The sequence below is a fragment of the Triticum urartu genome, chromosome 6 (genome assembly GCF_003073215.2).
Source record: "Triticum urartu cultivar G1812 chromosome 6, Tu2.1, whole genome shotgun sequence".
Classification (NCBI taxonomy): Eukaryota; Viridiplantae; Streptophyta; class Magnoliopsida; order Poales; family Poaceae; genus Triticum; species Triticum urartu.
The window spans coordinates 61,195,126-61,206,313 of NC_053027.1; the positions used below are offsets into that span (position 1 = coordinate 61,195,126).

The window sequence follows — 11,188 nt, forward strand, 5'->3', positions numbered from 1 at the left end:
GATTGTATGTATGTATGTATGTATGTATGTATGTATGCATCCTTTTTGCTGCATCCTTCTCCCTTTCTTGCTTTGCTCCCCCTTCCCCCCTGCCTGCGGTCGCCGGTCGTCGTTCGCCAGCGCTCTTTTCTTCACCAACGGAACGGGTTCTGCTGTTGGAGACAAAACTTTAATGAAATCAGCTTATAAGATGGGTGCTACCACAAGCTCAAGCTGACAGTAGCGAGTGAGCGAGAGTGCCGGCATTACCATCCCCTTCTTTTTCTTCTTCTTCTCGATGTACGCCAGCACCTCCTCCTGCTGCCCTTTCGACGTCTCCAGAAGCTGCAATGTTACATGGATCCACCATTAACGGAGACAAGGCTAGACAGGAGTGCTTGCCTGAATCAATGTCATGTGTTGTGTCAGCTTACCTTCTTGGTGGCCTCGAGCTCGGCCTCGAGGGCGTCGAGCCGGGTGGCGGCGGCGGCGAGCTGCTCCGCCTTGTCGGCGGGCATCTCGGTGGGCCGCGACCCGAGGGCGGCCACCTTCTCCTCCAGGTCGCCCACCCGCTTGGCCAGCGCCTCGTACTGCGCCGTCGACACCCCCGCCACCATGACCGGGCCCCCGCCGCCCCCTCCCTGCCCCTGGGCCTGCAGGAGCTTGCGGTTCTTGGCCATGGCCTCCATGGTGGCGATGCCCATGGCCGCGTCCATGGCGCGCTTCGGCGCGATCTTGCCCACCCGGAACATGGCCACCACCCCCATCACGAACGCCATGAACCCCGTCACCACCTGCCGGTCCCCGGCGTCGCCGTGCTTGTACGCGTCCGGCAGCGACGCGTACATATCTGCCACCATGCCAAACACATTCCCACTCTTCGTTCAGAACCACACGCAAACCAACGCCTCATTCCATTAGCTCTATCTGCTTTTTCATGGAGTGTTTGTTTGGTTGAAGGGTGCAAAGGCCGAGCTGACCTCTCGCGATGGCGAGCTTCTCCGCGCTCATCTCGCCGTTCCAGTTGAAATCCATGCCCTTGTCCGCCATGGGGAAGAGCTCGTCGTAGGGCGCGGAGCCCCCCTCGTTACCGGAAGGAGCAGCCTGCGAATCCTGGGTCAGAGATGCAACAGAATTAGGCTACATACATTCAAGTTAGCACTACTACCATGGAAGGGACCAACAATGTTGTCTGGCTCGCTACTGTAGCAAATCCGACAAATGCTAGGTGTTAGACACATTCCTTCACCTTGGCCTCTTCATTTGGCACCTCATGGAGGGGAGCCATATGCGGCGGGTGTTCGACCTTGTCGTGCGCCACCTTAGGAGAGTCGACGCCGTCACGGCGCATCGACTCTTGCTTCTGCAAAGGCGATGTTCGTCAGAGATGCGAGCGATATGTCGGGAAAAAAAGGCTAGGTAAAACCTGCATATATGAGTAGGAAAGCTCGTGGCAACCTTTACAGCCGGCGCAGCGTCGTCCTCGGTGATCGTCTTCTCCTCGGCGCTGGCAGGGTCCGAGTTGTTCATCCCGCACCTCCCCAAGCCACATTGCACCATCTGAAGAATCAAACCACAAAATGTTCATGGTACTGCTCAGGAGTGGGTTCAGCTGTAGTAGCAATGTAGCATCACTACTACTTTCACTGGCAAGTGTGCACTAGCAAATATTCATTCCCACGCATCGTGTATGAACTCCGATTGTTGGAAAATAACCATTATTAACCTTTATGATTTCAGGGTCCTTCCACGGTCCTTTGTCGGAGCGCATGCAACCTCCGCCCTCGCATACACAAGTGCCCCCAAAGAATTCGGGCAATTCGCTGTCGAACCCCGCAGAACAAGAACAAAAAAAAGTGAGTTCAACTTCAGCATGCTGCTGATACTAATGCAAAGCAATCTCATTTGAATTGTCAGTGCTGCCAACTTGCAAAATCCTTTTAGAGTTGCTGTATAAAAAGGGGAACTTCTAGGACAAACCTGGGATCAATGACCTCCAGCAACTTGCTCTGGTACTTGTTGCCGAGAACCTAAACCCCGAGGCATGAACCGTGAACAAAAGGGATTATAAATCTTGATCAAGTATATAGATTAGCTGATGACTGACTGATAAAGTACATGAAGTGAAAAGAGATGGGTTACATGGATCTTGGCTGTGGTCTTGGGGTCAAGGAAGGACTTGACGGTGTTCCACAGGAGCCTGAATCCCTGACCGGCGTTGATGATGAACATCCGGCACAGGGTCTGCATCGTCAGTTAAAATCATCAGCCGAGCATCATTTCCTTCCAAGAAGAGATATTTGGCAAACATGTAAATCAATAATTTTTTTCCCGGAATTCCCTTGTCTAGAGAATTTTCCGTCAAGTACTTCTAGTTGACAACATTGATTTTTATTTTTCCGGGAGCGCACAAATCTGCTAACAAAACAGGCTGACCAAATTGTAGACAGATAAAAAGTACTCCCTCCATAATCAAATATAAGAGCGTTTAGATCACTAAAATAGTGATCTAAATGCTCTTATATTTGTTTATAGAGGGAGTACACGATAAAATTGGGTTTAATTCTCAGGTTTACATGAAATTGTCTGTGCCGGTTAGCATTAAGATTTCTGAAAGAGAATCAATACCGAAGCATGGGCCGTCAATGGAGCAGTATCACTGCACACGCATCGGCATATCGTATCATATATATATGGTATACCTCAGGGAAGTTATCCCCGTCGATTTTCTGGAGCTGGCCGATGAGATCCCTCGCAGCCTTGTTGAAGTTCTTGTAGCCCTGCGACATGCCCAACAGTGTCACATCAACTTTTTCTCCAGTGTGGCTGCTAGCTCTATGAAAATGCTGAAGAAACTAGCTAGGCATGGATGATGAGCAGTTAATTAGTTACCACGCCGGAGACGTCGAGGATGGTGGTGCTCTGGTCGACGTGGCGCTTGGCGGAGATGGAGCAGGCCGGGAACTTGAGAGCGAAGGCCCTCTCGAACTCCCTCACGTGGTACCTCACGTAGCGGTCCATGCTGGTGACCTGCAGCAGCTTGGTGGTGTCAATGGCGCCCAGCTTCTCGATGTAGATCGGCCGGCCGTCCTTGTCCACGCCGTGGTGCCCCTGCGGGTAGTGCTCCAGCACCTGCTCCACCTCCTCGAATTGGAAATCCTGCGTGCGTGCGTACCTCGAATTAATAGTTGCATTCATCTCCCATTAATTTTCCGGAGAAGACGGTGATGGATGGGGATCTAATGGAGCACGCTACGCTACGTACTTCCATGATGGTGTCGGTGCCGAACTCCTTGCGCCAGTTGAGCATGTCGGACCACATCTGCTTGCTCTTGTCGATCTCGAACTTGCGGGCCTTGAGGAAGCGGAGCATCATGTGGTAGTCGTCGTGGCGCGCCGGGAGGAGCTCCTCCAGGACCAGCGTCTGCCGGAACGCGTCCACGGAGGCCGCCTCCTTGGCGTCGCGCACGTCCTCGATGGCCACCGACATCACCTTGCTGCTGCGCTGCCGCCCCGACCGCCGGCTCAGCGAGCTGCGGAGCATCTTGGAGGAGGCGCTCATGGCGCGGTGCCGGAGCGACGCCGACGACGCCATGCCGGGCGCCCGCGAGGTCGGGGTCGAGGCGGCGCCATCCGCCGCCGCGTCGGGCGTCGCGGACATGGGGCGGCGGGGGTGTCGGTCGTCGTCGCCTTATTTCGTGGATCGATCACACCGGCTAGCTAGCTAGCGGGGACGGCGGCCGGCCGGGCGAGCGAGCGCCGCTGCACCACCACTGTCCTGAACGATCAACCACCGCCGGCCATCGCCAGCAATTAGTTTCCTGGATCGACGGAGAAGAGATAACAAGAACCGGATTTACACGGATCGACAGGTGAATTACCTACGTACGTACCAGGGAGACGGCCTTGCGGGGAGGGTGAAATGGAGAGGGGAAGAAGAAGGGTGGGGACGGGGAATGGCGAATGCTAGGTAGAGTTCGTTGGTGCATGCATGGCCCCGGCCCGCCATGGGCGTCCCCTTCCCCACGAGGCTCTCCCACTATTTCAGGCACCATGGTAGCTGCACCGCTCCTAACTTTAACTTGGACCATGGCTGTTTTCATAGTTGCTTTATCTAGTTCAAATCACGTTACTAATTACTCTCTCTGTTCATAAATATAAGATGTTTTAAGTATTTCAATATAAACTACATACGAACTGAATGGAGTGAACAAACACACTAAAATGTGTCCATATGCGCGAACTGAGCATAACTCAAATGGTTAGCTTCCTTATGGTGGAACTAGCCCATCAAGATTGTCCTAGACTTGGCATTGGTGTGTGTGTGCGTATCTTTATAAAAATGAGTGTATGTGCATGTGTATGAGCATCTGTAATTGTACTATGTAAAAAATATATCTGTGTACATCCATTCAGAAAAAAGTTAGAACATCCTATGTACTCCCTCCATTCCTAAATATAAGTCTTTTTAGAGATTGACCAATATGGACTACATACGGAGCAAAATTAGTGAATCTACACTCTAAATTACGTCTATATACATCCGTATGTAATTTATATTGAAATCTTTAGAAAAACTTATATTTAGAAAAGGAGGGAGTATATTGTATGTGTGTGTATGTGGGCATCTGTCTAAGTACAACCAATTCAAAAAAAGGTTAGTAGTGTATGTGCATGTATGCCGGCATCTTCTAAATACATCCGACTTAGAAGATGGTTAGAACAATGAAACTCAAAAAAAAAAAACTAGTGGAACAATCTTTCATGCCTCTCGGGAAGTGATCAAAGTTTTCAAGTGGAAGACATGGTTGGTATTGAGCACGGTTGACAAGAATGTGATGACTCGGAGCTGACTGCACAGCTACGGCGGCACCAGCTGCAGGTCTAAAGTGTCTCCCTGGCGCCATGGGCAGATGTTGCCGTTGGGCTGGCTGGCAATGAAACTAACCTGCGACATCCATGCTACAAAGGCAAAGCCGACGGAGCGTGGGCCGCTCGCAGTACATGTTCGGCGACTCATACAGTAGCTCACTGGTACACTCGCTACAGTTAATAGAAAATTGCCAGCTTCAAAATTACAAGAACCAGTACAAATGTTGTACGCAGTACAATATAAAAATGTAAAATAAAGGATTGCTGGCTAGATTCGTTACTCATGCGCAGTTCAGTTCAGTGCATCTGTATCTAGAGAAGTTAACTCCTAGTATGAACTTAAAGTTCGAACCCACTCCAAGATTTTCCGCAAAACAAGTTCATGAGCAAACACTGAAAACACCCTAACTTCTTCAGATTCAGTTTATCTAATTCACATCTAGATATTTTTTAAGGATATCACATCTAAGCTCCCGCAAATATATAATGCAGCAACAAGAAACAAAAAAAATAGGACAAAAAAAGACCACAAATAGAGTGGACATCAGCTTAGATGTGACATAACTATATCACATCTAGATGTGTCCTATACAGACCCCTCCAGATTTCCTGCAAAATGAGTGCCCCGCAAACTGCCACCCTCAGCTACTACTTGATTGTTAGTCTTAAGAAACCTGAAAATAAAAAATAAATAAACATTAGATACATTTGAATATAAACATATAAACATATAAACAGAACAAGTGGCAGATCAAAAAGAAGAGAAAAAAAATCAGAGTAAACAGAAATGGATTAAGAACACATGTCCCTTTTAAAATGAAGTGAATAGGGAGCTATCATTTTGATTTTCAGGAGAGATACAGAGCATATGAAATAGCAAGTTTCAGTTTCAAGATTTGATCAATCGGTTACAATATTTCAGGAAAAAGAAAAGATGACGGTTATTGGAAATTTCGGTGGAAGGCTAGGCATTCTTCAGAAGTTATGCACTTGATATGTTAAGCATGCCTGCTAGATCAGAACTATTCAGAAGCACTCCTTTAGATAATGAAACATAGTTCAGGAAACACTAATTCTCCTGGATGAAAGGTCCATGCTAAAAGACATAGATAGTTTCCAGCAGCACTTTATGGTGCTGCCACAAGACTCTTATGCCTGGAAGAACAAGTTCAGTTAGCATTCTACAGAAACATCTGCCATGATTAAATATTTCAGCATGTGTGTGACAAAACAATAAATGACAACACTCGGCATAGACACGCCGAAATGTGATTCTTTTTACCTAGCGCGCATGCCAAACATATTACTAGTGCCAATAAAACATGAGCTGGAACTTAACCAATGACAGGCTGATATCAGGCAGCACCGCGACAGTATATACTAGTGGTAATTGGCAAAAGGTGCACAAGATTGCTCTTTCAAATCATGAACTGCATGGATTGAGTATGTAAAAAAGAAAACAAACTCCTAAACATGTGAATGGATGACATACAGATCAATGATGGATCAACATAGAAGCATGAGCTAAGAGAAATATAGTACCCAGTGATACATCGACTGGTATCTTGGCACACTTTTCATTTTGTGCGGTGTCTATCTAAACGAACTAGAACATCTGCCAAAGTCTTGCTTTCTGTGTTGTCCTTCTTTCCTGAAAACAAACTCATCTGATCAAGATAGATGAACTTGAACAAATAGTAACAAACTCAGAGTTTGCCCACACCGATCAACAAATCCTATCATTAGGATACTTTAAACAAATTCTGTAGTAGACGACCTGCAAAACAACTTAATGGAAATGCAAAGTACCACATGCGCCTCTAGAGTCTAAGGTGTAAAATAGGGTCTAGCATATTGTACATGTACACGTATTTGTATATGTATGTAATTGTATTCTGATCATCTATATATTAAGACGTGAGGCTGGATGTTAGCCACCCACACAAAACCCTAAACCCAGTCTTTCAACTTGGTATCAGCTAGGTCAGACCGCCGCCGCAGGTCCCTCGCGCCGCCGCCCGATCCTCTCTCCGCGTAGCCGCCGCTTCCGCTTGCTGCTTCACGTACGAGATTAATCCAGCCAGAGGAATCCATCCAGCTGCTTGCTAGCTAGCTAGCTAGCTTTGCCTGTACGCTGCGCCGCTTCCGATCGCTGCTCCCGCGCGTGTCATCTTCCGCGCCACCGCCGCATCTTGCCTCAGCCGCCGCCGCGTGACGTTCTTCTCCACGCCGCCGCAGCGATGTCGTCTTCCGCCCTCTCCACCGGCCAAACTGCCGGCGCCCTCGTCTCGTCCCCCGTCGCCACGATTCCTGCCGCGCTCACCGTCCCGACGATCTCCGTCCGCCTCGGTCGTCACAACTTCATGCTTTGGGGAGGCATCACCAGCACTGTCCTTGCCGGTACCAACCTCCACGGACACCTCGATGGCACCAAGGCGGCACCGGCCAAAACACTCGTTGTCGGCACCGGCGACGCTGCTACCGCCGTCGACAACCCGGAGTACCACCAATGGTGGGTTCAAGATCAGCGCATCAAGGGGCTCCTTCTCACCTCCATGGATGAGGATATTGCATGCCAACTCATTGGCTATGAGTCGGCGCATGCGGTGTGGACAGCCGTCGCCGCCATGTTCGGCGCCCAGAGCCGCGCCAACGTCCGTCACATCCGGGGCAACTTCAGTCGCTGAGGAAGGACGATCTCTCCACCGCGGAATACATGCACAAGATGAAGGCGCTTGCCGACATTATGGCCGCCGCCGGCTCCCCGATCCGCGATGATGAGCTTATCGATCACATCCTCACCGGCCTTGGCTCCGCCTACAACTCCATCGCCGCCTCCTTGGGTGTGAGTAACACACCCATGCCCTACTCCAGCTTTTACTCATTGGTTCTATCCTTCGAGGCGCTGCAGGCACAGCAGAGTGCGGTGGAGGGGTGGACTTCCTCGGCTAACGCCGTGACTCGCTCTGGCCCTTCCGGACATGGTGGACGCACTCCCTACTCGGAGCCCTACCCCTCCCAGGGTGGGGGTCGCCCGGCCGATGGCAACGGCCAGCCCGAGCAAGGCCGTCAAGGCGGCAACGGTGGCCCCAACGGTGGCCGCGACCGCAACTCCTCCTACGCCGGCAATGGTCGGCAAGGTGGCGGGGGTAACGGCGGCAACAACGGTGGTGGTGGCCGTCGCAACAACCGCTGGCGCCCCCGGTGTCAAATTTGCAAAAACTGGGGGCATGAGGCCGATGATTGCCGCAAGCGTTATGACCAGGACCACAACTCTCGCTCCGCCAACTCGGCCTCCACCAACACCGTCGACTATCCTTGGGTGCTGGACACCGGAGCTACGGATCACCTGACGAGTGATCTTGAATGCCTCCAGGTTCATGAGCGCTATGATGGCAAGGATCAGGTTCAGGTGGCCAATGGTGCAGATTTGTCTATTTCACACATTGGTCATTCCCGTTTACCCGGTTCATCTCTCAAACTGCGCAACATCCTTCATGTTCCACACATCAGAGAGCATCTTCTTTCTCTCTATCGCCTTGTTTGTGATAATGACGTGTTTGTTGAATTTCACCGTCGTTTTTTCTTTGTTAAGGACAAAGCAACCAAGCGCGTCATTCTTCAAGGTAGCAGTCGAGGGGGGGTCTATCCGATTCCCTTTACTCGTGCTTCGTCATCTCGCCATGCTTCATCCAGTGTCCGTGTTTCGTCGTCGCAATGGCATCAACATCTAGGTCACCCTACAAATAATGTGGTCACCTCCATTGTTCGGAGTCATGATCTTCCCTGCTCTAGTTCAAATACTTCACCATTAGTGTGTGATGCATGTCAGCGTGCTAAGAGTCATCAGCTACCGTATTCCACGTCTTATCATGTCACTACTGTACCTCTTGAATTAATACATTCAGATGTTTGGGGTCCCGCTATTGCGTCTTGGGGGGGGAGTGTAACACCCCGGATGTAACTTTCCCAATTTGTACTCAAACTCTTGCCGTTTCCGGCTTTAAGTTATTTTATTTTCTCGGGTTCGGGTTTTTGTCTCCGTGTGTTGTTGTCGTTGTCATGCATCTCATATCATGTCATCATGTGCATTGCATTTGCATACGTGTTCATCTCTTGCATTCGAGCATTTTCCCCGTTGTCCGTTTTGCATTCCGGCGCTTCGTTCTTCTCCGGTGGTCATTTCTACCTTTCTTTCGTGTGTGGGGATTAAACATTTCCGGATTGGACCGAGACTTGCCAAGCGACTTTAGTTTACTACCGGTAGACCGCATGTCAAGTTTCGTATCATTTGGACTTCGTTTGATACTCCAACGGTTAACCGAGGGACCGAAAAGGCCTCGTGTGTGTTGCAGCCCAACACCCCTCCATTTTGGCCCAAAACCCACCAAAACCCTCTCCATCATCTAGAGCGTTCGATCACGACCGCGTGGCCGAAAACCGCACCTCATTTGGACTCTCCTAACTCCCTCTATGCCTATTTAAAGACCCCCCATTCGAATCACGGACGAAACCCTAGAAAAACTCCACCCGCCGCCGCCGGACGAAATCCGGACGGCCGGACGTGTCCGCCCCACTCCCCCTCAGCCAATCTCCACGCTAAACCTGTCCCTGGGCCGGTCCCCACATCGCCGCCGACCGCGCGGGCCCGTTAGGCCCGTGGCCGGCCCTCCCGCCGCCCGACTCGGGCCGAGGCGCCCGACCGCGCCGCCTCCCATCTTCCCCGCGATCGGCGCCTCTTCTCCTGGCCGGCCGCCGCGCCGCCATTGCCGGCCGCCGCCACGCCGCTGCTCCGCCGCCGAACGTCACCCGCACCGGCCGCCGCATCCATCGTCGCCGGCCGACCGCCCCGCCGCCGACCTCCTCCTCCGCCGCAGCCGCACCTTCCCGCCGCCTCTACGGGTCGGATCCGGCGCCCCAACCTCGCCGGCCTTCTTCCCGGCGCCCTCCCCGGCGATCCTCGATCCGCGCGCAGGCGAGATCCAGATCCAGCTACAGTAAACCCTAGGTCGATTCCGCCTATGTCCCTTTTCTGCATATTTTTTTGCATATTTCATCGTGCCGTAACTTTGCATCCGTAGCTTCGATTTGGACATATAGCATATCAAAATGTTCGTCTCAGAGAGTACATCATTTCATTCCATTGCATCATTTTCATTTGAGTTCATCTTGATGCCCGAAATGCTGTTAGAAGAATGCTACATGAGATAATTGTCAGATTTGCTGCTCCATTTAGATATTTGTCATTTTTGCCATGATTATTGTGTGCATGATATGCTCATGAGCTCTACATATGTTTTGTTAAGGGTTTTGCCATCTTTCCAGAGGTGCAACCCATGTACTTTTGTTAAGCATCATGAATGCATCCCTGCCATGTATTTTGTTGCCATGTTTGAGTGCTGTAGCATGTTCATCTTGTCGCATTTAGTTGGCTACTTGCTGTAAATCGCAGACCGGTGTCACATTTGAATTGCTTGCCATTTCCAAACCGTAACTCCGATTCCGGCATTCTTTATATCGTTTTCAAGCGATTTCATCTCATCTTTCCAGTGGCACACTTGGATTTCCAATTTGAGGCCAGGTTCATGCATCCCTTGTCAAATCTTGCATATGCATCCCGCATCGCATCCCGCATAGCATACCATCCTTGCATCCTATTGTTTGATCCTTGCACGTGGTTGATTGTGTCCTTGTTGCTTATTTGTCTTGTTTGGGTAGAGCCGGGAGACGAGTTCGGTAATGAGGAGCCCGTTGAGTTTGCTTTCGAGGATCCAGTCAACTCTGACCACTTTGCAGGCAAGATGATCATACCCTCGAAAATCACTACCATCTTTGCTTTGCTAGATGCTCGCTCTTTTGCTATGCCAATGCTACGATGCCTACCACTTGCTTTCAAGCCTCCCAAATTGCCATGTCAAACCTCTAACCCACCATGTCCTAGCAAACCGTTGTTTGGCTATGTTACCGCTTTGCTCAGCCCCTCTTATAGCATTGCTAGTTGCAGGTGAAGATTGGAGACCGTTCCTTGTTGGAACATTTATTTACTTGTTCAGATATCATTATATTATCTTGTTATCTTAATGCATCTATATACTTGGTAAAGGGTGGAAGGCTCGGCCTCTCGCCTAGTGTTTTGTTCCACTCTTGCCGCCCTAGTTTCCGTCATATCGGTGTTATGTTCCCGGATTTTTGCGTTCCTTACGCGGTTGGGTTATAATGGGAACCCCTTGATAGTTCGCCTTGATTAAAGCTTTTCCAGCAATGCCCAACCTTGGTTTTACCATTTTCCACCTAGCCTCTTTTTCCCTTGGGTTTCCGGAGCCCGAGGGTCATCTTA

The 11,188-nt window shown here is 50.4% G+C and overlaps 1 protein-coding gene across 1 annotated transcript; it reads right to left on the reverse strand.

Annotated features, from left to right (window-relative positions):
• Positions 1–131: 131 nt before the first annotated feature.
• Positions 132–3,541, reverse strand: LOC125512333 (phosphatidylinositol/phosphatidylcholine transfer protein SFH12-like). The gene is made up of 12 exons (XM_048677425.1): positions 3,245–3,541; positions 2,872–3,138; positions 2,682–2,759; positions 2,122–2,223; positions 1,960–2,009; positions 1,706–1,802; positions 1,438–1,539; positions 1,229–1,342; positions 960–1,092; positions 414–829; positions 250–324; positions 132–152 (listed from the first exon to the last, which is right to left on the reverse strand). The coding sequence occupies exons 1-12, from the start codon at positions 3,539–3,541 to the stop codon at positions 132–134; spliced, it is 1,752 nt and encodes a 583-aa protein (XP_048533382.1).
• Between the last annotated feature and the right edge of the window lie 7,647 nt (positions 3,542–11,188).